Below are 23,140 nucleotides of genomic sequence, written 5' to 3'. Positions count from 1 at the left end.
GGTTGAGAGAGGAGAAAGTGAGGTCTGCAGACGCTGGAGATCAAAGCTGAAACTTTATTGCTGGAACAGCACAGCAGGTCAGGCAGCATCTAGGGAACAGAAGATTCGACGTTTCGGGCACATGCCCTTCTTCAGGAAGGGCCTTTCCTGAAGAAGGGCATGTACCCGAAACGTCGAATCTTCTGTTCCCTAGATGCTGCCTGACATGGTTGAGAGAGGAGCAAACTGGGTTGCTCAATATTCTTAAAATGCACCTAGGAGAGCTTTTTAAGCCAGTTCGCAGCAGGCTGTACAAGAGTCCAATACAGAAATTTGTGGTGTAATAAATAGTGAGGAGGACAGCCTTAGATTACAGGAATATATCAATGGGCTAGTCAGATGGGCTGTAATTCATTCTGGATAAGTGTGAGGTGATGCACTTTGGGAGGGCAAAACGGCAAGAATAGGATCCAGAGTATTGAGGATCAGAGAGACCTTAGTATGCATGTCCGCTGTCCCTTTAGGTAGTGGGACAGATAGATGGAGTGGTTAAGAAGGCATGTAGGATACTTGTCTTTGTGAGTTAAGAGTTTAAAAATGTGGCGGTGACGCTGGAACTGTATAAAATGTTGGTTAAGTCACAGCGAGCATAATGTGGCAGTTCTGGAATCCACTTTCTCGGGGGGGAGAGATGTGATGTGATTGCACTGGAGAGGTTGTACAGGAGATTTACCAAGATGCAGCCTGAGCTGGAGAGTTTATGAAGGGAGATTGTTTGACCAGGGTTGTTCTCCATGGAACAGAGGAAACTGGGGATGTGATTAAGCTGTATAAAATTGAGGAGCATCAAATAGACTAGACAGGAAGGAACTCTTCCTCTTGATGGTAAAGATAAAGTTGCCACAGTCTTACCAGGCCAGAGAGCGTGCATGTGTGTGGTATGAGGTAAGATTGAGAAGGAGAATCCTTCACGGTAACCAGTGGGTGCAAGAATTGTACCTACACTGTTGTCTCACTGTATCGCAAACCAGCTGTCCAGCCAAGTGAGCTAATCAACCCCCTCCCTTGGTGGAGGGAAAATGAAAAGGGAGCATTGATTTGTCTGGAACAGATTGTCTATAAAATGGTGGAGACAGAAACCCTCAACATTTAAGAACTATTTAGATTAGATAGATGCATGAACAGGCAGAGGGATACAGATCATGTGCAGGCAGATGGGATTAGTTTAGAACAGCATCATGGTTGGCACAGACATGGTGTGTTGAGGGCATGTTCCTGTGCTGTACTGTTGGATGTTCATATGCACCTGTGGTGCCAAATCATTCAAGGCTGTTGAGTAAGTGCTGGTAAATGGGATTAAAATAGGGTGATGTTTTTGATCAAATGTGTTCAGGAGATCTAAAATCAGTACTTCCACCAATTTCTCCTCAAGTGCAGTTAAATTGCACTGGAAAGCAGAGGGAGAAGGTTGTGCTAATAGTTGGAAATAAAGGTGGGTGGGACTTCTCATGCTTTTTTTTTATTCTTTGCACTCCTTGAAGCTTAAGACAGGTTATCCATCAATCATCTGCTTATTTGTCAACAGTGGCTGCTGAAGAGGATTCATATACTCTCATCTCATTTCATTGCTACTTCATTGCATGTAGCAGTTTTACAGTCATTACTGTAAAGGCTAGTTGCCTCCCAGTCTGTAATACCATTTAAACAAAAGATCTTTCCTTGGGTTGAATCAGCCCTTTTCTTCATTTCTTTGACTATGTGACTTGTGTAGAACTTGAAGATTCGTTTGAGCTTATCTATTAAGTTTTGCTGTTGTGTTACATATCAAATACAATTTTAACTGATACACTTACAGATGTGGCAGCTATGTTTTAACTGTTTTAATAAAATGAACTCCATGCTACATGTGTGTTTTTAACATTCACACAATCTGCGGTCACTGAAACTGGTCTAATACCTAATATTTCTTCAAATCTAATTTCAGTGTGTGGAAGAGATCCTTGGCTACTTGAAGTCCTGTTTTTGCAGGGAACCAATGGCAGCCACTGTTTGTGTACAGCAGGTAAGCATGTTTCTGAATGCCCACTCTTGTATGAATTGCACAGCATGTTTATGTGGCAGGAAATTTCTTTCACTGACTGCATTCTGCTTTGTTTTTTCCTCCTCTATAATATTGGTGCTGTTATTGCCTAGTAGGTTGGATGGTACAACCTAAACACTATTCTACCTGGTCTCTTTCCCCTCTAACCCTCTGATTCAAATATTCCTGTTCTTTTACAAGATGAAGTGTTCACTACCTCACCCACTCTTATCCCAAACATCTCTCATAACAACAACTCTATGCTTGGTGTTAGACATGTTTCCATGATTAGGCAACACTTACTGAATAATCCCAATTGTGCTAAGAATTGCTCAGACAACCAGTTTCAGTCTGTCTTATATTTTAGCTGATTTGCATTCTTTAGAAGATATATATATATATATATATATATATATATATATTCACGTGCAGAGATCTTTCCTTTCCAGGCAAAAGGGATATGTCCAGACATTGCACTTTTGTTTTGTATAAACAGACATGGGGAGGAGTAGTTACTTTGTGCATTGGCCATTACAACATCTCAACCAATCAGAACCAAACTGCCCAAATTCAGTGCCCCTTTTCTCATGCAATATGAATTATTCTTACCTTTGATTTTTAACATTCGTGTGCCTATCCTGATGATGAAAGATGTAAAACTTTGACAGAAAACTTATTTTTCATTAATACTCAGATTTGTTTAAATTAAAACGAGAGATGGATAATAACTGCTGGCCCAACCTGCAGCCCCCACATCTGTGAATGAATAAAAAGAAATCTTGTTGACTTGTGTACTCTTACACCAGTGACCACTGCGCCTCGAATAAAATACCAGACCTTGGTATGAAAATGAAAGAAATAAATCCCAATTAGGGTAATTTTGAACCTTAGATAATCAAACTGTGCTCTTTATCTGTCCCCTATACCAAATGTGCTTTTTGCTCACTGTTCAACCCATTTGCTTAACGTTCTTGTCTTTTATGTGGTTCTCATTTGTATATGTTTAATACTGAAATCTTTAATCTCCAGTTGTTGAAGACGCTGTTTGGAACAAATCTAGCATCGCAATATGATGGCTCTTCTTCCAATCCCAACAAATCTCAAGGAAAGGTGCAGCGCTTGGGCTCTTCCAATTTGCGGCCAGGTCTATACCACTACTGTTTCATGGCACCATATACCCACTTCACCCAGGCGCTAGCTGATGCCAGTCTAAGGAACATGGTCCAAGCTGAACCTGAGCAGGACACATCTGGGTGAGGCATCGTATCGATTGTGCAGCAAAGTTATGCAAAACCTGCACAGAGGTTTGATCAATCTACATTTGACAGATGCTATGTGCAGTTCTGATTTCCATATTATAAAAAAGATATCTAGAGGGGTGGTAGAATCCATGAAAATTACCAAGTACTTGTGAAGAATACCTGTACAAGAAGGATGGATTATACCTGAATTGGAAGGGGATTAATATACTGGCAGGGAGACTTGCTAGAGTTGCTCAGGAGGATTTAAACTAGTAAGGTGGCGAGGTGTGACCAGGGAAATAGTGAGGGAAGAGTTCAATCTGAGACTGGTACAGTTGAGAAAAGAAGTGAGTCAAACAGTCAGGACAGGCAGGCAGGAACAAAGCAGAGAATAAGGTAGGACTGATAAATTAAACTGCATTTATTTGAATGCAAGATGCCTAACATGGAAGGCAGATGAACTCCGGGTGTGGTTAGGAACATGGGACTGGGACATCATAGCAATTACAGAAACATGGCTTAGGATGGACAGGACTGGCAGCTTAATACAAATGCTACAGGAAGGATAAAAAGGGAGACCAGAGAGGAGGGGGAGTGGCCTTTTTAATAAGGGACAGCGTTACAGCAGTACTTAGGGAGGACGTTCCCGGAAATACATCCAGAGAAGTTATTTGGGTGGAACTGAGAAATAAGAAAGGGATGATCACCTTATTGGGATTGTATTGTAGACCCCCTAATAGTCAGCAGGAAAATGAGAAGCAAATTTGTAAGGAGATTTCAGCTATCTGTAAGAATAATTAGGGTGGTTATGGTAGGGGATTTTAACTTTCCAAATATAGACTGTGACTGCCATAATGTTAAGGGTTTAGATGGAGAGGAATTTGTTCAGTGTGCACAAGAAAATTTTCTGATTCAGTATGTGGATGTTCCTACTAGAGAAGGTGCAAAATTTGACCAATTCTTGGGTGACTGAGGTGTCAGTGAGGGAGCACTTTGGGGCCAGCAACCAAAATTCTATTAGTTTTAAAATACTGATGGAAAAGGATAGCCCAGATCTAAAATCTGAAGTTCTAAATTGGAGGAAGGCTAATTTTGACGGTATGAGGCAAGAAACCTCTGGTTGAAAATGTGTTGCTGGAAAAGCGCAGCAGGCTCAATGTCCAAAACGCTGATTCTCCTGCTCCTTGGATGCTGTCTGACCTACTGCGCTTTTCCAGCAACACACTTTCATCTCCAGCATCTGCAGTCCTCACTTTCACATCGAAGAAACCTCTGGTTTCCAGCATCTGCAGTCCTTGTTTTTACCTAAGAACTTTCAAAAGCTGGTTGGTGCCAGATGTTCTCAGGAAAAGGGACAGCTGGAAAATGGGGCAGCTTCAGAAATGGGCAGCTTCAGGAAAGGCTGATTGGTGGAGGAAATGCTGGATGACTAGAGAAATTGAGATTTTGATGAAGAAAAAGAAGGAAGCTTATGTCAGGTATAGACGGGATATATCGAGTGAATCCTTGGAGTATAAAGGCAGTAGGAGTATACTTCAGAGGGAAATCAGGAGGGCCAAAACAAGATATGAGATAGCTTTGGCAAATAGGGTTAAGGAGAATCCAAAGGGATTTAAAAAAAAAAAAAAAATTTAAGGACAAATGTGTAACTCTGGAGAGAATAAAGCTTCTCAAAGATCAGCAAGGCAACCTTTGTGTGGAGCCGCAGGAGATGGGAGAGATACTAAATGAGTATTTTCTATTAGTGTTTATTGTGGAGAAGGACATAGAAGATATAGAATATGGGGAAATAGATGGTGACATCTTAAAAAATGTTCATATTACAGTGGAAGTAGTGTTGGATGCCTTGAAATGCATGAAGGTGGATAAATCCCCAGGACCTGATTAGGTATACCCTAGAACTCTGTGGAAAGCTGGGGAAGTGATTGCTGGGCCCCTTGCTGAGATATTTGTATCTTTGATAGTTGCGGGTGAGGTGCAAATTGGAGGTCGGCTAATGTGATGCCACTATATAAGAAAGGTGGTAAGGACAAGCCAGGGAACTGTAGACCGGTGAGCCTGACATCGGTGGTGGACAAGTTATTGGAGGGACTCCTGAAGGACAGGATGTACATATATTTGGAAAGACAGGGACTGATTAGGGATAGTCAACATGGCTTTGTGCATGGGAAATTATGTCTCCGTACTTGATTGAGTTTTTTGAAGTCGCAAAGAGGATTGATTAGGGCAGAGTGGGGTGGATGTGATCTATATGGACTTCAGTAAGGCATTCATCAAGGTTCCCCATGGGAGACTGGTTAGCAAGGTTAGATCTCATGGAATATAGGGAGAGCTAGCCATTTGGTTGCAGAACTGGCTTGAAGGTCGAAGACCGAGGGTGTTGGTGGAGGGTTGTTTTTCAAACTGGAGGCCTGTGACCAGTGGAGTGCCACAGGGATCGGTGCTGGGTCCACTACTTTTCGTCATTTATATGTATGATTTGGATGTGAACGTGGGAGATAGTTAGTAAGTTTGCAGACGACACCAAAATTGGAGGTGTAGTGGACAGCGAAGAAGGTTACCTCAGATTATAATGGGATTTTGATCAGATGGGCCAAATGGGCTGAGGAGTGGCAGATGGAGTTCCTTTATTGGTCAGAGTATTGATTACAGGAGTTGGGAGGTCATGTTGCGGCTGTACAGGACACTGGTTAGGCCACTTTTGGAATCTTAAATGCAATTCTGGCCTTCTATTAGAAAGATGTTGTGAAACTTGAAAGGGTTCATAAAAGATTTACAAGGATGTTGCCAGGGTTGGAGGATTTGAATTATCGGGAGAGGCTGAATAGGTTGAGGCTTTTTTCCCTGGAGTGTCGGAGGCTAAGGGGTAACCTGGAAGTTTATAAAGTCATGAGAGGCATGCGTAGTGTGAATAGCCAATGTCTTTTCTCTTCCCCCCCCCAGGGTAGGGGAGTCCAAAACTAGAGGGTATGGGTTTCCGGTGAGAGGAGAAAGATTTAAAAGGAACCGGAGGGGACAGTTTTTTTCATACAGACAGTGGTGCGTGTGTGGAATGAGCTGCCAGAGGTAGTTGTGGAGATGGGTGCAATCACAACATTTAAAAGGCATCTGGATGGGTATATGAATGGGAGGGCTTTAGAGGGATATGGGCCAAATGCTGGCAAATGGGATTAGATTAGTTTAGGATATCTAACTGGAATGTGAGAATTGGATGGAGGGGTCTCTTTCCATGCTGTACAATTCTATGACTCTATTAAAGAAGTATTTAAATGTACATTTGGGATCCAAGGCATACAAGGCTATGGGCCAAGTGCTGGAAAATGGGATTAGAATAGTGTTTTCACCTGCACAGATTTGATGGGTTGAAGGGTGGTTTTCTGTGCTGCCAACCTCTGTGACTGCAGGACTGAGGGGGTGCTTTGACAGTTTAAAATTATGAAGAGCTTTTGATAGGTTAGACCTCGCAAGGATGTTTCTACTTGCAGGAAAGACCAGAAATAGAGGTTAAAAGAATAAGATGGTCACTCATGTCATGGTTACACTATGTTCAGTAATTTTATTGATTCCTCCGATACTTAAGCAGTCCATGTCCAAATGCAAAAAGCATTGAGCAACAACCCAATTCGTGTCAACTAACATTCGTGTCAAAAGAGAATATGGCTATCCATCCTCGAGGTAATGCCAATGAACCATTGCAGAATTTCCCATTATCTACAGTGGAAGCAGTGTGTACCATCCACAGATGCCCTGCAGTAATTTGTTAAACTTGGCAGGGTAAATGGTGTGAGACTATTTCCCCTCATGTGAGAGTCCTCATATCCCCTTAGAATAAAGGGGTGCTAATTTAATACAGAGGAATTTCTTCTTTCAGAAGGTTGTGTCTTTGGAACTCCTTGCCACAGTGAGCTTGTGTATATTTAAGGCCGAAATAGATTCGTATCAAAAGGGAGATCAAGGTTTATGGGGAAAAACAGGAAGGTGAACGTGTGGAATGTTGGATCAGCCATGATGCTGTTGAATGGGGGAGCAGGCTCAAGGGGCAGGATGCCCTACTCTTGTTCCTATTTCTTCGTCTTAAAACATCACCTTCCACCTTTTTAGAACAAAGGCTACAGTCGTGTGGAAATGCCATAATCTGTAAATTCCCCTCCACAGTGCATATGATCCTGATCTACAGCTGTATCACCGTTCCTTCACTGTTTCTGATTCAGTGTCCTGAAACTTCCCATCTGACAGCATTGTGGGTGTCCTGATGGTTCAAGGAGGATACTTAGGAATGCTGGCCTGGCAATCAGCACCTATACCTTGAACCTGAGTCTCCCCACTCAGTAAAGGGACTCTATCACTTCGTCATAAGATCCTTGATATTTATATTTCAATTACTCTTATAACTAACTAGATCGAAAAGAATACAATGAAACCAAAAGGAGATGCAGATATTTGGCAAGAAATCCAATAGAAACTTGGAACAACCTACATTTCTACAGAGTAGTGATTGGGAGTTTAAAAGAGACGATAGCCATACAATGAAGAAAAGAGTGTATTCTGACATGATTAAGAAAAGATGAAGGGATCCTCAAATAGACCAAAAACACCAGCATTGATAAATTGAGCTGAAGGTCTTTTGTAATCCTACATAGTTTTGTAATGTGAATAGTTTAACGTAAAGTCATTTCAAACTGTGATTCTTCTAAAAAGAAAAATAACATTAATGTACTAAATCATTAGAGGTTAGTGAATTCTAATTGCTTGTTTTATATTTCAGATGGTTTGATGTGCTGCAGAAAGTTTCTTCACAACTAAAGGTCAACCTGACAAATGTAACCAGGCATCGAGCTGATAAGGTACTTCCTGTTCCATTGAAGTGTACATTACTTTTTTATAGCAATGGGTGAGTTAACTGGGTGAGCCATGGTGATCTGGTACAAAGATCTGGTAACAAAGCAAATGTAGTTTTCGAACAATATTTGAAACCCAACTGTAGTTTCAAAAAATGCGAAATGTGGAGTTGAGGAACGAAAGAATGTGACTTTGAGCTGGGAGGAGAGAGAATGCGGCTTTGAGTTGGTGTGTGTGGCAGGGTCTGAATGAAAGCTGCACTGAACTGGCTGGGGAGAGGCTGTGTGTTGTGTGAAATTGGGAGTTAATATAATGCTGAATCTTTCTGCATCCAGGAATCCATTTGGCATTCTGTTGATGTTCTCCATGTGAGTTCATTCTCTTGTGACCCATATTAGTTATGTATATATGATCCATTAGACGATAAAAATGTTAGATGAAGTGCATCCATCCACTTTGCTTTCTGGTAATTGCATTAGAGAAGGATGATGCAGTTATTGGATGATAGTGAATAGAAAAGTCGAATAACAGTCAATAGTGAAGAGCTTTGACAACTGTCGACTGAAAGTGCCCTGTTCCCCTTGGCTAGGCTAGACTTACCATACGCCTGAACCCAAATTTATTATACTGTATCCAAAGCATTCTATTTGGCTGTACATTTGAAAATAATCCTAAAATAAAATAATTTAATAGTTATTTGAAACAAGACAGCAATACTGTATGAAAGTGCACCATTTTATTTATTTATAGTCTAGCCTGTCAGTTTTACTAGTTTGTTGAAATGTTCCTCTTGGCCAAAGGCGTTGGGCTTGAATTCGGTCAGTGTTGGAGGATCTGTTGCACTGTTTGAAGAGCAGCATTAGGTTTTGTTGGCTTGGTCAAAGTTTCCAGCTTTGACAGGAACAGCAAGTGAGCAAGCCATCTTCTGCTAATTTGTGTAGAATGTGCTACATTTTCCCCACACTGACAGTTGATTTGCTTGTCCGGATTGCCTCGGCATGTTCTCAACCTGATTTTTCTGTATCTTTCTGCATTGTAGAACGCCATACACAACTACATCCGACTCTTTGAGCCTTTGGTCATCAAGGCCTTGAAGCAGTACACCACAACTACTTCAGTCCATCTGCAGAGACAAGTGCTTGACTTGTTGGCTCAGCTGGTACAACTCAGGGTGAACTACTGTCTACTTGATTCTGATCAGGTTGGTACTTGCTTCAGGTTCTGAAACCTGTAGCCTATCTCGGCAAAAGCAGTTAAAGGTGGTCAGCAATGTTCATTTAAAGGCAACCAGTGTTATTTTTAAATATTTATCATCTCTAGGTTGCAAAGGAAAATTCTGAGTTTCACGATCTACAGAATATTGTTCTGCAATAACTCAATGCTATCACAATTACCCCCCGCCCCCCCAATATTATGAATCATCTTTTAGTTCAGGAGTAGAGGTAGCTAAATGGAGTTCGTAGTAAAATTTCGTTGCCATCTTGGTTCATGTCTGAAGGACCTGAATGTTATGTTCCATTGACACTCCGCATTTAACTTATTACAAATATGTAAGTTTTGTAGGTTTTGCTGTTTTTCAGTCTACAAAATGATTTGGAATTTGCCAATCTTTCTAATTCTCCTCCTTCACAATGAGAAACCATGCTGGGGTTTGAGTTCCATAGATTCCATCCAGAACAAAACATGCCATTTTATTGGCAGCCCATTCAACATTCTCTCCCTGAACCATCAACGCACAGTGACAGCAGTGTATACTACTTTGTTGATACACTACAGGACTTCACCTAATCTCCTTCAGTATCACCTTACATCTCCACATGTATTTCTTGGCAGGACTGTGACAGCAAATACACGGAGCATCACCATTTGCAAGTTCCTCTCCAAGCCAGACAGCATCCTAACATGGAACTGTACCTATTGCTTAATGGCACTGGGTCAAAATCTTGAGCTCCCTTTCTACCAGCACTGTGGGATTGTTGGGTTTCATAAAGTGAACAGCAAAGATTCATTTCAGGGAGACGAGACAAACATGAGAAAATTGAAATAAGGTGAAGGATGATAGGGGACTCTTGTGACTTATAAACACTACTATGGAACAGATGGATGGAATGATTTGCTTAAATGCTGTAAATTCTGCGTAATTCTATGATCCAGTTGGATTTCATTTCTCTTGTAGGTATTCATTGGGTTTGTTCTGAAGCAGTTTGAATACATTGAGGTGGGCCAGTTTAGGTGAGTCCCAACCATAGTCAATGGCAGTTTTACAGCTTATAACTGTTGCATCTGTCGTCATAGTGACTTTTCTCAAATTTCTAATTGTGTCTTTGGTCTCATTGTCCTTCTGCATAATCGCTTGCACTGTTTATCACTTGTTTACTAACTGCTATCTGTTGCAATTTTGCTAGGGAATCCGAGGCCATCATTCCAAACATATTTTTCTTCCTGGTATTGCTGTCATATGAGCGCTATCACTCCAAGCCAATCATTGGAATTCCCAAAATTATCCAACTGTGTGATGGGATCATGGCCAGTGGCCGGAAAGCTGTTACGCATGGTAATGACCCTGATAAACAGTGTGTTCTTGTTGCATTGTTTAACTATATTTGTGTTGCATAACTGCTGTGAAATCTTTGGTCATAAGTGCTAAGAGTAAAGTTAGAGTTGCAATGTATTTGGTGTTATGTGGAATTTCTGAAATATTAGTTTGGGTGTTTTTAGTGGTGTGTAGGTCACGTCAAAATTGATCAAGTTTGTTTTTAAAGTAGCTTATATTTCGTTCAAAACTTGAGTACACATGGTTGTAGCTGTAAGGATATGATGAAGGTTGAGGAATGGCCTTGGAGTGACCTTTAAAATCATTGGATGTTTTGTTAGAATAGAGGCTGTTTTTTCCATTGTGGAGTAAAGCAAAATGACAGGCCATCAGTATGACTAGTCACAAAGAAGTCCAGTTCACAGATCAACAGTGGAACAGTGCTCAGAAAGTGGTACTCTGTAGTACTGTAAAGTGTATTTGTAGATAGTCAGGACATGTTTAACAATAGGGAGAAGGGACGTGATGGGGGTAGCTGAGAAGAATGACATGATGCTTGAGCAGAGCATAAATGCTAGCAAGGATTGTTTGAGTTGAATGTTTCCACGTCTCTTATCCTATTTAATTTGGGGCGGCACGATGGCTGAGTGGCTAACACTGCTGCCTCAAAGCACCAGGGACAAGGGTTTGATTCCACCCTCGGGTAACTTTCTGTGCGGAGTTTGCATGTTCTCTCCGGTGGTCTTGGGTTTCCGCTGGGCATGTTAGGTGAATTAGACATGCTAAATTACCCATAGTATTTAGGGATGTGTAGGTTAGGTGTATTAACCAAGGAGAAAACAGGAATAGGGTAGGGTGTTGGGTCTGGATGGGATGCTCTTCAGGTCACTGTGGACTTGATGGGCCGAATGGCCTATTTCCACACTAAGGATTCTGTAAAAATACTTGTAAAGTAAACTCAAAACCAATAGAGAACCCAAGATGCTGTCAGAATAGTTTGTTGAGAGAATTGGGTTAGAGGAGAATTTTCTTCTGTGAAGAAGTGGCTCCAAAATTTACTTGGCGAAAGATAGGAGTTCAGTTGAGATGTAGGTAAGCTCACTCACCTAGGAGAAAGTGAGGACTGCAGATGCTGGAGACCAGAGTTGAAAAATGTGGTGCTGGAAAAACACAGCAGGCCAGGCAGCATCCGAGGAGCAGGAGAATTGACGTTTCGGGCATAAGCCCTTCAGGAATGAGGCTGGTGTGCCAAGCGGGCTGAGATAAAAGGTAGGGAGGAGGGAATTTGGGGGAGGGGTGCTGGGGATACGATTGGTGGAAGGAGGTGAGGGTGATAGGCCGGAGAGAGGGTGGGGGCAGAGAGGTCGGGAAGAAGATTGCAGGTCAAGAGGGCAGTGCTGAATCTGAGATAAGGTGGGGGGAGGGGAAATGAGGAAGCTGGAGAAATCTACATTCATCTCGTGTGGTTGGAGGATTCCTAGGCGGAAGATGAGGCACTCTTCCTCCAGGCATCGTGTGGTCAGGATCTGGCGATGGAGGAGGCCAAGGACCTGCATGTCCTTGGCGGAGTGGGAGGAAGATCCTCCCCTGCTTCACACCATTGTAATGACTGAATGACTAACCTGACTAAGTAATAGGGCTTTGAAGAGTAGAATTTTCCCTGTGGCTGGATTTTTCATACTCTGCTTTATGCTACCAAGGAATAGGGTTTTAACAGTGGAGCAAGAAACTTGGTAAAAAATTCCAAAAAAACATGTAGCTTTTGAAGCTTGTACAGATTATACTGTATGAGCTTGGAGTGAGATTTCTGCCCAATTTATAGAATAGCTTTGGTGTCACCAGTTTAACGTTTCATTTTATTTATTCATGGGATGTAGAGGTCACTGGCTGGGCAAGCATTCGTTGCTATCTCTAGTCCCCTTTGAGAAGGGGGTTGAGCTGCCGCCTTGTTGACGACAGGGATCAGAGCAATTAAATGGCAGCCTATGTATGTTTTTAACTTCTGACTTGCTGTTAAGCTGTTTGTGACTGATTGATTGATTCAGGGTTTACTCTGATATTTACTGACAAGACTGGCCACAAGAGAGTTTCAGATCACAGTTAGTAGTTGCCTGTTTTTGAGTATGATTTTGTTTGTAACTGGATCAACATAAATCATGGTTACATAAAATTAGATGGCAGCTTCACACTGTTTCTGGTGATGCAGGTGAATATTGTGATAATACTGTATTCTTTTAGGCTTGCAGTTCCATTAAGTAATGCCAATTTATCGGGTATCACTTGGCCTATCTCAGCAGAGTTATATCTCCGATATTGGTCGTAAAAGTGGTTATTTAAACACTTTTTCTGAAATGTTTATCAGTATCACCTGTGGCTTAGTGGGTTGCACTCTGGCCACTGAGTTCAAGTGTTGAAAGTTCAATCCCTACTCCAGGGGCACTAGCACGGTTAGTGTACTGTTGAGGGAGTGCTGACGAGGCATTACACCAAAGCTTTGCCTTCCCCCTCAGATGGCTATGAAAGGCATTTCAATGAACAGCAAGGGGGTTATCTTTGGTGTCCTGATCCTTATCGTTCACTCAACCAACATTGTTTTAAAAATAAGTCACTTTCCTCTTACAGTGCGCAAGTTTGTTGCTATGTTTTCTATACTGACTACATTTCAGAAGTACTTCAATGGATGTAAAGTACTTTGAGAAGTCCTGAGATTGAGTGGTGCTACATTGATACAAACATTTTGCAGATTTTGATGGTTGTGTTGTCAATTTTCAGAATTTTCATTTTTGCCTAAATTTCAGACTGGTTTACTTCATTATTATCAAAACTTGCAGAGAGGTAACATGAGAACTAGGAACAGGAGTAGGTCACACTATCCATTGAGTCTCCTCCACCATTTCGTGTAATGATTAGATTTCCTACAGTGTGGAAGCAGGCCCTTCGGCCCAACAAGTTCACACTGACCCTCCGAAGAGTAACCCACTCAGACCCATTTCCCCACATTTATCCCTAAATAATGCTGGAAATGTGTTGCTGGAAAAGCGCAGCAGGTCAGGCAGCATCCAGGGAACAGGAGAATCGACGTTCCTGAAGAAGGGCTTATGCCCGAAACGTCGATTCTCCTGTTCCCTGGATGCTGCCTGACCTGCTGCGCTTTTCCAGCAACACATTTCCAGCTCTGATCTCCAGCATCTGCAGACCTCCCTTTCTCCCCTAAATAATGCACCTAACACTGGGCAATTTAGCATGGCCAATTCTCCTGACCTGCACCTCTTTGGTACTCTTTGGCTTTCACTTGATTTTCCCACTAGTTCCTCATTCTCCTTGATTCCATAAGAGATCAAAACCATCTCTGCTTCAACCTTGAACGATGGAGCACTGATAATTATTGGCAGTGGAGAATTCCAAAGAATCATAACTCTCTTTGCAAAGATTTCCAGGTCCTCAATCATAAGCCCCTTACTCTGAGATGGTTGCCCTCATTGTCTAAATTCCCAAGTTAGTGGAAACAATGTCTCTTGCTATCCTACCAAGACTCTTCAGAATTGTATATGTTTCACTGAGGCCACCTCATTCTTCTATGCTCTTGAGAATGGAGGCCCTGTTTACGCAGCCTATAATTATTGGACCGTACTCTCCTCCCATGGACCAATGTATTGAACCTGCTCTTTTTGAAGAGCGTGCACTTCGTGTTTAGATATTTTTGTAAGAATCCAGCCAATACGTTTTTCTTTTGTATTTTTGAATAGCAATCCCGGCACTGCAGCCTATAGTTCACGATCTGTTTGTTCTGCGAGGGACCAATAAAGCTGATGCTGGCAAGGAACTGGATACACAGAAAGAAGTGGTGGTTTCTATGTTGCTGAGACTCATCCAATACCACCAGGTACACACATGTTTATTTTTTCCTAAAACCAGACCCCCCCCCCCCCCCCCCATCCTTCCTCATCCCCATTCCTCGTCTTCCTCTCCCTCTTTAAAGTGCCCTGGAGTGCAATTTGTAGGTTGAGCCAGGATAATGAAATGTTTATGAAAGCTGGACAAAAGAAGCATAGCACACAACGGGATATGGCATCCCACAGGATATTGATTGCAAGACACAGACAGAAACAGCTATGTTAGGTCCTCAGATCTGTTCTGCCACTTACATATTCTTTGTTCATTCAATGGATATGAGCATCAATGGTTAGGATAGCATTTATTGCCCTTGAAGGTGGTAGTGAACCACACCTTTCCCGTCATCACAGTCTGTGAAGTGATGGTGCAATGCTGTTAGGAGGGGAGCTCCAGGATTTTGACCCTAATACGGTGAAGGAATGGTGATGTAGATCTCGGTCAGGATGAAATGTGGCTAAAAGGGTTGCTTGGAGGTGCTGGTATTCCTGTCTGCTGCTGTCCTTGTTCTTCTAGGTCAAAGTGGGCATATATTTGGAAGGTTCTATTGAAAAAAGCTTTGCTGCAGAGCATTTTTAAATGGTAAATGCTCCAACTCTTGTGTGCACTGCTTTTGGAGGAAGTGAACATTCATGGGTGTTGGATGGGGTACTATTCAAGTGGCCACTTTGTCTTGGGTGGATTTGAGTTCCTCAGCATTCTTAATTCTATTCATCATCAAAGGGAGAGTATTCCATCACCTTCCCACCATGTTAATATTTGGCACGATGGCCTAGGCAAGGCAGGAAATTGATGAACGTTAGATCCAGGGAAATTTGTGTCTGAACTCCATGAATCTATGTTGGTTCTGTGGGTTTTAGATTTTTGTTAAATTGAGATATTATCGATCTCTGGTTTGAAATTTTCAATTGACCATGAAGCACCACCAGAATCTGGGTAGAAAGAGTCCTGTAACATTCAGGTTATGTGCCCTGCTCACTTATTCTTGATTAACTCTGGGGAAAATAGCTTTTTTACCTGCACTCCATCAAATCCTTTGTTACTTATGGACACCTTAATTACCTCACCCTTCGTCGAAACACTAGCCCTTCCTCATAATTTATCTTCTGTCCCTGTATTATTGTTGTGCACCTACTTTTAAAGCCAGTATATTCTCAAAGACGCATCCTACCCTAAACTGGCTTAGTTTCAGATTGTTGGATCTGTTAACAGCCCAACAAAAGGAAATCAAAGGTTTTTAAAAGTTGAGCTTTGGAAGTTGGTTGAAGGAATGGTGATTAGACAAACTTGTTACAATGATCCGAGGTGTTCATTCCTTTCAGCAAGCACTCTTTGTATTGAACTTTAAGATGGTTACAGCTGATTGAACAATTTCTTTATAGTCACTGAATATCTGATCAACAATGTAAGTGACAGCCTGATGCACAATTTGATTTGCCAAATAAATGGCTAATTGGCTGTTTTAAAGTACAGACACTTAACCCACTCATGATATGTTCCTTCATCTGCTTTTTATTAAAACTGATGTTTGGGCCCTCCTATAAAACGTGTTAAAATAACAGAAGAAAGTCATAGAGTTGGGGAGCCTGAGGTAGGCAAATCTTGAACGCCCTGCACTGATAGCGTCATCCTGTTAAATACTTTCCCTTTACATACTTAAACGATCACAATACAGTCACATGTCCTTATTCTTTACATCTCCCCCTTCCTCAGGTTTGGTTGAGTTATTGTTTGTGTTGTGTAATACTTATATTCCAACCTTCTCCTCTTTCTCCAACTGTCCTCACCCTATCCTAGTTCCTCTGTAGCATAAACTTGGCACCCTTGCACCAAGCCTGGGAAAGTTAACATTCACCTGTGAAATGAATCTGTTTTATTTGCTATGCATGTCATATTAAACAGCGTAGCATTTTCTTTCTTTCATTGTGCATCAGTTGCATGAGAAAGTAGCTTGTTCATGCTCTAATTTATAGAGGGTGAATGAAACCTGAGAGGCATGGAAAATGCATGCCTCTTTCCTATTTTCCTTCAAGTGTGCCCCACAGTCATCAGCCAAACGGGGCAGTAATATTTGAAAATTGCTTCAGCATTATCTCCCAGCATCCTAAAAGTGGCTTTTTAATCCACTATCTATTCTTAAAACCAGCTGTACATGTGCTCAGCACTCAAGTGTCCCTTGGATGTTTGTCTAAGTTAATGGCTGGAATATTTTGTTCTGTACTTTCTGCATCATCCTTATTGGTTTTTATCATTCAGCCTGTTGTCCCCCTTCATTATCTTGCTTTCTGTTGGCATTATTTAAGGAAGAAATCCTCTGCTAAGAAGCTGAATTGAATCTGGAGACCCTGGAAATGCACAGCACATCTGTCAGCAGCTGTAAAGGGGTGTTATTATTAATCTGGGTGTAGACCTGTTTGCGCATGCACGATTCATGATTCTGGTGTAGAGTTTTTCAGAACACTGTCTTTTATGCTGCCTATTTCCACTATTTCCATTCTATTTCATAACACGAATTCTTGATGTACAGTCTGGTGTTTGATCAATGCATGTCTCGTACACAGTTCTACTTCAATGACTGTTCTAAATATTTTGCAATGTACTGATTTAGATTGACATCTTGACTCCTACAGTTATGAAAGACCAATTAATAATGTCCAGTCGAATGGCTAGCACCACAGTTCAGTTGCTCCAGCTAGCTGGAATTGTGGTGCAGCAACTGTCATGTCTTAGCCCGAATGCTCTAATAAACCTAGTTTTCTTTTTTTAAATAGATTTGCAATAAACATCTTGAAATGGTAAGAATTGCAGGTTTAATTCTTTTATGGCCAAAATTGACAAAATACGCTTTTCAGCATTTGGAAACAGTTGAGTTTGACTTGTTTGAAAGTTGATGCTTTTGGCTTGATATTGGATCAGTCCATTGGGAGCGCTGTACTATTCCTGTCTGTTCTTACCTAACGTGGGAGTGGCTGGTGCTGTCATGTGTGTTGAAAAACATTGGCCCACTGTATTTTTGGGCGAAGATTAGGGTTGTGAAAATACCATCTTCAAAAGAAAACTGTTTTTCTTGCTCCCTTCTGACTATCCCTCCATCTCCTGGTATTAAAAATCTTTTCCCCTATTTAGTTTACTTTGATTCTGTTGTAAGCACCAGAAACTCTTATTTATTTGGAATTTAGGGAATTGGTGTTCATTCAGACTTCAGTTTATGGAACTAAATCAGTTCCCTTACCCAGTTGTATGAATAAAAAATTGGATTCAAAACTCAAACTGGTTGCAAAACCAAGTTTGGAATCCATAAAATGGGGATTTCACCTTAAAATTATAAAGAGGCTGTGAAGTCATAAAACATTCTCCTATAAGTACAGTTGAACACACAACTCCTGCAAAACACTGTGAATCTGGAGCTAATTAAAATGTTCAAGATTTAGATTTTGCTAGAGAAGGGATATGGAATGCAGGTGGTAAATGAATTTAATATCTAAATGTAATTAAATTGTGGGGCAGGATAGAAAGTGTGAAGGGCCGCCTTTTCCTGTTTTATGAAAGATTGATATATTTTGGATTAGAGTAGGGTGCTGAAAGCAGTGTTTTTTTTTGCAAACTCTGTTAGAAATCTGGAACTTTTCCTCAAAAATCTGCAGATACTCAAAAGTCAGTACAAATGTTGAAGATTGAGGTCAACTCACTTTTGTTCAGTAAAAGTATTGAGGCTGATCAGGTTGAGGTGTAGATGAATCATCATTGAACTGAATGGTAGAACAAGCTTGAGTGGCTGAATGGCCTGTTGATAGATACCTGTGCTTTTCCAAATGTGGCCTTGGTGTATCCCTAGTTTTTGTTATTTCACCATTGTTGGTCATGCCTTCATTTGAAATAACCTTTTTTGTTGTAAACCTGCCTGCACCTTTTCTCCTTGTTCCTCCTCAGTTGCTCCTTAAAAAATCTACTTCTGCCATGCCTGAACTAGCCTTAATATCTCCTCTTCTAGAATGCTGTCAAATTTTATCTAAGGGTGTGTCTGGGAAGTGTCTTGGAACATTTTACTACTTTAAAGGCCTGATATAAATTCAAGTTGTTCTTGTAAACAGCCCAAACTAGGGGAATCAAAGCACTGGTATCCATCAATCCTAGCTGAACAAACATCAGAATGGGAACTTGTTAGAACAACTCTGGTGTTTGTCTACATACCCCTGGCTTTCCACTGTTCACCTCTACATTTTCCCATGAGTAGTTGGAGTCAGTGTCATCTCCGCTTTCCCTCAGACTCTTTTGTATCATTAAAAGAAAATAACAAGTAGGCAGGTGAAGCATATGAATGTTAGTTGCTCCATTGTTGTTTTTTTTTTGTCACTGCAGGTCCTGGAGATGTTAATTCTGGTGTTGCAACAGTGTCACAAGGAGAATGAAGATAAGTGGAAGCGTCTTTCTCGTCAGATAGCTGACATGATTCTACCGTTGCTGGCTAAACAACAGGTACAGACAGGCATATAGACACTCTGGTTCTGAAACATTTGTGAACAGCTTGCACTGTTCCCTGTGGTTCTTGCTGCTTATGATTGTATTTTATAAAACGTACAGAGAAGGAGACCATCTCTTTGCTGGAGAGCAGTGAGAATGAGAGAACATGGAGCTCACTACCATGGACAGGGGGAAATGTCAGATGCAATTAAGACAAATCTGGATAAACATGAGAGAGAGGGAGAAATTGAAGGATAATGTTGATGGAGTTTGAAGTTATATGGGAGTAGACTAGAGTAGAGCTTAACCAGCAGCACCAACCAATTAAGCTGAATAGCCTGTTGATGTGCTACAGCTTCTACTTCGAACTCCAGATTTAGTGTTTCTGCTTTGTTTGCAGTTATTAATTCTAGTATAAGTTGTGCCATTTTGAACCGATTTGTTTTTTCCCCGAGTTTGTAGTAAAACTCATTTTGGTCTAATCTCAATGAAAATCCAGAGCCAGTTAGGCAATGTGTTAAAACATGTTTGTTTTTTTTAAGGTATTACTTTAAATTGTCCTTTTATATTTTTAAAAGTAGCAGCTTGAATTTTAGTTAAAACCTATAAAAATAGATTTGTGTTTTTACTGTGATAGTTCATCAACTTTCTATAATCTTATTTAATCAAATTCAGTATTTTTAAGTTATGTTGGAATTTTAGTTTATTAAGTAAATTGAAGCAAAACTCACATTGAGTTTTTGTAACTTACCTTTTATTGTACTTTGGTCAAAAGAAACTGTAAGAACCAGATCAATTTCTGAATGATTGAAGAAGATCTCCAAAGGATTGCTATTAGTGGAAACCTGCAGTGAGGGTTAATTCACTCTGGGAATTTGTCAGATTTTATGGATAGAACTTGTTTCGAGACAATATTTCAAAAACTAGTGCTCAAATTGCAGGAATAATTCGCAAAAAGTTCTGGCTTTTTGTGAATTGTATAAAGAAAACATCGTTGTGGTTCTGTTCGCCGAGCTGGAAGTTTTTGTTGCAAATGTTTTGTCCCCTGGCTAGGCGACATCATCAGTGCTTGGGAGCCTCCTGCGAAGCGCTTCTTTGATGTTTCCTCCGGTGTTTATAGTGGTCTGTCCCTGCCGCTTCCGGTTGTCAGTTTCAGCTGTCCGCTGTAGTGGTTGGTATATTGGGTCCAGGTCGATGTGTTTGTTGATGGAGTTTGTGGATGAATGCCATGCCTCTAGGAATTCCCTGGCTGTTTTCTGTCTGGCTTGCCCTATGATAGTAGTGTTGTCCCAGTCGAATTCATGTTGCTTGTTGTCTGCGTGTGTGGCTACTAAGGATAGCTGGTCGTGTCGTTTCGTGGCTAGTTGATGTTCATGTATGCGGATTGTTAGCTGTCTTCCTGTTTGTCCTATATAGTGTTTTGTGCAGTCCTTGCATGGTATTTTGTACACTACATTAGTTTTGCTCATGTTGGGTATCAGGTCCTTCATTCTGGTGAGTTGTTGTCTGAGCGTGGCTGTTGGTTTGTGTGTCATTGAGTCCTAGGGGTCCCTACTATCATAGGGCAAGCCAGACAGAGAACAGCCAAAGAATTCCTAGAGGCATGGCATTCATCCACAAACTCCATCAACAAACACATCGACCTGGACCCAATATACCAACTACTACAGCGGACAGCTGAAACTGACAACCGGCAGCGGCAGGGACAGACCACTATAAACACCGGAGGAAACATCAAAGAAGCGCTTCGCAGGAGGCTCCCAAGCACTGATGATGTCGCCTAGCCAGGGGATGAAACGTTTGCAACAAAAACTTCCAGCTCGGCAAACAGAACCACAACAACGAGCACCCGAGCTACAAATCTTCGCACAAACTTTGAAAGAAAACATCACATTTTGAGCAGAAATCCTTGACCCCAGCATTCTAGTACTACTGGTTAATGCAGGCAGTTTCTTTTAATACAGCGCTTGTTGGGAGATCTGAGAATTGTCTTTACTTGAATGGATACAAGGAGACTGATAAATCAAGAGAAAGAAAGCATGGAGGGATTTGCAGTTGTGATTGCACTTGCAAACTTCCGATACTGCTGAGTTTAGTTTTATGTCTCATAGAAAAAGTGGATATAAATATATGCATTATTTATTAATTTGTTTGTGTAGATGCACCTTGATTCACATGAAGCCTTAGGTGTGCTGAATACACTCTTTGAGACAGTGGCACCTTCATCACTGCGACCTGTTGACATGTTGTTGAAGAGTATGTTTGCTATGCCGTGCACCCTGGTAAGCCACTCTCAGAATCTGATAGTTCTGGCCTCTTGAGCATTCCCATTTTACTTGCTACCAATTAGCAGCTGTATCTTCAGCTGGCCAAGCCCAAATCTCCGAAATGACTTTCTCTATCTCTCTACCTCCCTTCCTGTTTTTCCACTATTACACACTCTATCAAACCTAGCTTGTGTCCCAGCTTTTTGGCCATCCAACCTGATATCTCCTTATATGGCTGTCTGTCCACTTAGTTCCATAAAGCTGTCATGAAGCAAACCTGGGAGATTTTAATTTGTTAAAGATAATATAAATTGTTATTTGGGTTTGAGTTGTGTTAAAAGCAACTTTATGTGGAGCAGCTGTCTGAATTGGTTGGGAGCGAGTGTTGGTGGTTACTGCATTCAGAAAGTGAGAATAGTGCTCACTTTTGTAAATTCAGCTTCTGAAATCTTGAATTCCAAGATATTTTTCTTTCCTTCTTGCAGTAACGAACTAAAGGAGTAATAACTGGATATTGTTTATCTTGTAGGCATCAGTTGGAACAGTTCAGCTTTGGATATCCGGTATCCTAGCTATCCTGCGGGTCCTCATTTCTCAGTCGACTGAGGATATTGTTCTGTCACGGGTTCAAGAATTGGCCTTGTCTCCTTATTTGATTTCCTGCCAGAACATAGCCTTGCTGAGGGACCGAGGGAATCAGACTGTCCCACCAGAGGAACAGAATGAAGAGGCACAGAGTAAACATCTCCCAGAAGAAACATTTGCCAGGTACGCATGGTTTGCTAGCTTATAGTAAAGTGATGATAGTGCTGCAAAAAGACACAGATTGATACTTCCACCTTCTATCAGAAGATTCTTGCTCTAATCTAATAGCGGGGTGCACAATTGAGGGAAATACGTAATCAAGATAGCGAATGGAATGCTATCCTTTATTACAAGAGTAAATTATGCCTCAGTTATACAGGGCATTAGTGAAACCACATCTTGAATACTGTCTGTAGTTTTGGTCTCTTTATTCAAGGAAGGATGTAAATGCATTGAAGGCAGTTCAGAGGAGGTTTACTAGATGGAATTATTGTGTTGTCTTGTGAGTTTCTTGTGTCTTCTGGGCTTGATTCTACTGGAGTTTTGAAGAGGGAGGGAGAAGGAATTGGTTGAAGTTTATAAGATCCAGTCTAGATAGGTGTTGCAATAATGTTTCCTCCAGTAGGTAAGGCCAGAACGAGGGGCATGGTTTATGGTTAGGTCCTTTTTATTAAATTTTTTCTAAGGGATCCCATTTTGGAACACTGCCTCAGAAGGCAGAGGGACATATCTCATAGATTATTTATAAAGCATAGGTAGATCGGAGGCTCACTGATTTTACTTAGCATGGTGACGAAACATCTGAGAACAAATCTACCAGTTCAGTGAGCAGCGCTGAAAATGTGTTGCTGGAAAAGCGCAGCAGGTCAGGCAGCATCCAAGGAACAGGGCTGATTCTCCTGTTCCTTGGATGCTGCCTGACCTGCTGCGCTTTTCCAGCAGCACATTTTCAGCTCTGATCTCCAGCATCTGCAGTCCTCACTTTCTCCCCAGTTCAGTGAGCAAGCTTACAACCTAGTAGGTAGATAAGTTTACCAGGAGAAGGTGGGAATTTGGGATTCACCGTACAAACAGATCCTATTGAATGGTGAAATTGGTTCAAGGGGCTGACTGGTCTATTCCTTCTCCTGATTTGCTTGTTTGTTTGTATTGCTGTAAACAAGAAACTAAGACTGTTGTGCATGCTGTGGCATGAAGTGTAACTTAACTGGTGACTAATCTTGCAGAGTGTTTGGTCTAAGATGTTTATGTGGAGCATTTTGTC

The 23,140-nt window shown here is 41.3% G+C and overlaps 1 protein-coding gene across 8 annotated transcripts in view; it reads left to right on the top strand.

Annotated features, from left to right (window-relative positions):
• The window catches only part of htt (huntingtin), a 241,245-nt gene that overhangs the window by 158,132 nt on the left and 59,973 nt on the right, over positions 1-23,140 (top strand). For 4 of the 8 annotated variants that reach the window (XM_043703763.1, XM_043703736.1, XM_043703754.1 and 1 more), the window contains exons 30-39: positions 1,964-2,041; positions 3,089-3,312; positions 8,066-8,144; positions 9,179-9,340; positions 10,316-10,371; positions 10,545-10,693; positions 14,419-14,555; positions 18,923-19,039; positions 21,184-21,306; positions 21,821-22,059. In XM_043703763.1, coding sequence (XP_043559698.1) covers positions 1,964-2,041; positions 3,089-3,312; positions 8,066-8,144; positions 9,179-9,340; positions 10,316-10,371; positions 10,545-10,693; positions 14,419-14,555; positions 18,923-19,039; positions 21,184-21,306; positions 21,821-22,059 — 1,364 coding nt within the window. Of the gene's footprint in view, positions 1-1,963; positions 2,042-3,088; positions 3,313-8,065; positions 8,145-8,474; positions 8,508-9,178; positions 9,341-10,315; positions 10,372-10,544; positions 10,694-14,418; positions 14,556-17,334; positions 17,359-18,922; positions 19,040-21,183; positions 21,307-21,820; positions 22,060-23,140 lie in introns of all 8 variants that reach the window. The other 4 variants (XR_006313622.1, XM_043703713.1, XM_043703746.1 and 1 more) reach the window with 2 other exon arrangements.

The sequence above is a fragment of the Chiloscyllium plagiosum genome, chromosome 2 (assembly GCF_004010195.1).
Source record: "Chiloscyllium plagiosum isolate BGI_BamShark_2017 chromosome 2, ASM401019v2, whole genome shotgun sequence".
Lineage (NCBI taxonomy): Eukaryota > Metazoa > Chordata > Chondrichthyes > Orectolobiformes > Hemiscylliidae > Chiloscyllium > Chiloscyllium plagiosum.
The sequence above is the reverse complement of the archived record's forward strand: the minus strand, read 5'-3'. Positions and strand labels throughout refer to the sequence as shown.